The sequence below is a fragment of the Bombus terrestris genome, unplaced genomic scaffold (assembly GCF_910591885.1).
Source record: "Bombus terrestris unplaced genomic scaffold, iyBomTerr1.2, whole genome shotgun sequence".
Taxonomy (NCBI): Eukaryota; Metazoa; Arthropoda; class Insecta; order Hymenoptera; family Apidae; genus Bombus; species Bombus terrestris.
Genome location: NW_025963553.1, coordinates 549,873 through 551,291, shown reverse-complemented (window position 1 = coordinate 551,291; position 1,419 = coordinate 549,873). Strand labels below are relative to the sequence as shown.

At 50.2% G+C, this 1,419-nt stretch overlaps 1 protein-coding gene across 1 annotated transcript; it reads right to left on the bottom strand.

The window, feature by feature from the left end:
- Positions 1-966: 966 nt before the first annotated feature.
- Positions 967-1,419, bottom strand: LOC105666820. Its single transcript, XM_012319028.1, has one exon. It carries the CDS (start codon positions 1,417-1,419, stop codon positions 967-969), a length of 453 nt encoding a protein of 150 aa, XP_012174418.1.

Genomic DNA, 1,419 nt, shown 5'->3' with positions numbered 1-1,419 from the left:
GAAGGTCTGTACTTTCTCTTGGTGGTCGTCGGATTGTAATAGGAGATGAAGTGCTTTCAACTCCCTGTTAGCTTCGACGAAGTTAGTGCCGTTGTCCTAAAGGATTGTCGCACTCTGTCCTCTCCGAGAGGTAAACCGGCGTAGAGTGGCAAGGAATGCGTCGGTTGTCAGGTCGCTCACTAATTCGATATGAACGGCTTTGGTACACAAACATACGAATGTGGCGACGTACACCTTTACCCTTCGGCGTTTGCGATCCCTTCTCTCCTTGATATAGAACGGGCCGCAATAATCGACCCCGATGTTCGTGAAGGGCCGCGACTCGGTGATACGTGACTCTGGCAGATCTCCCATCAGGTATTCTACTGATGGTAGATTGGCTCGGCAACAACGGATGCACCTTTTGATGGTGCGCCATACTCAGCTTCGGCCGTCGACAGGTCAGTAGCGTTGTCTAATCGCGTATAATGTGGACTGGGTCCCTGAATGATACTTGCGTCGATGTTCCTGGTCAATGATGAGCTCAGTCACTGACGATTTCGGCAAAATGATCGGATGCCTTAGGTGGAAGGGCATCTGTGAGTTATTGAGCCGTCCTCCGACTCGTAAAATCCCTTCATTGTCGAGGAAAGGATTTAGGCGTTGGAGTTTCCCTCCCACGGCCGTGGTCCGAACTTTTTGTAGTATGCGAATGTCCTTCGAAAAATGGATGTTTTGTGGGAGTCGTAACAATCTATTTTCTGCCATAATGAGTTCATCTACGATTAGAAATACGGCCCGGTTTTGCTTGTGTCTCCATAGAAAGCAATGAGCGACGACTCGGGTTAGTTTTGACCATGACGAATATTTTTCCTATATTGTATGGTCGACGGGGTTGGCTACCAAGTAGATTGACCCCTTTTGCTCAGGGACTTCGCCCAACGGAGTTGGATTTCATGTCGGCTAATGCTCTTCATTTTGCTGGAGCTACTCTGGTCCATTTTTCCAAATGGACGGGCGCAGGAACTCCTTGGGCGTCTGACCTCGTGAGATGAGGTCCGCTGGATTGTCGGCGGTAGAAACCTGGCGCCAGTCGGAGAGGTTGGTCTTGGTTTGTATCTCGGCTACTCGGTTCGCCACAAATGTTTTTATCATATGCGGCGAGGACTTGATCCACTGGAGCACGATGGTGGAATCAGTCCAATATACGATCCGAGAGATCTTGAATATTGTGGCCTTCTGGATTGATGTGATCAAGATAGCCAGACGTAGTGCTCCGCTCAGTTCGAGACGTGGGAGAGTCTGTGTTTTGAGCGGAGCGACCATTGACTTCGCGGGGAGTAGATGGGATTGGATGGAGCCATCGGAACTAATGGTGCGGAGATAGACGCAGGCTCCGTAAGCCTTCTCGCTGGCATCGCAAAAGCCGTGGAGTTCCAT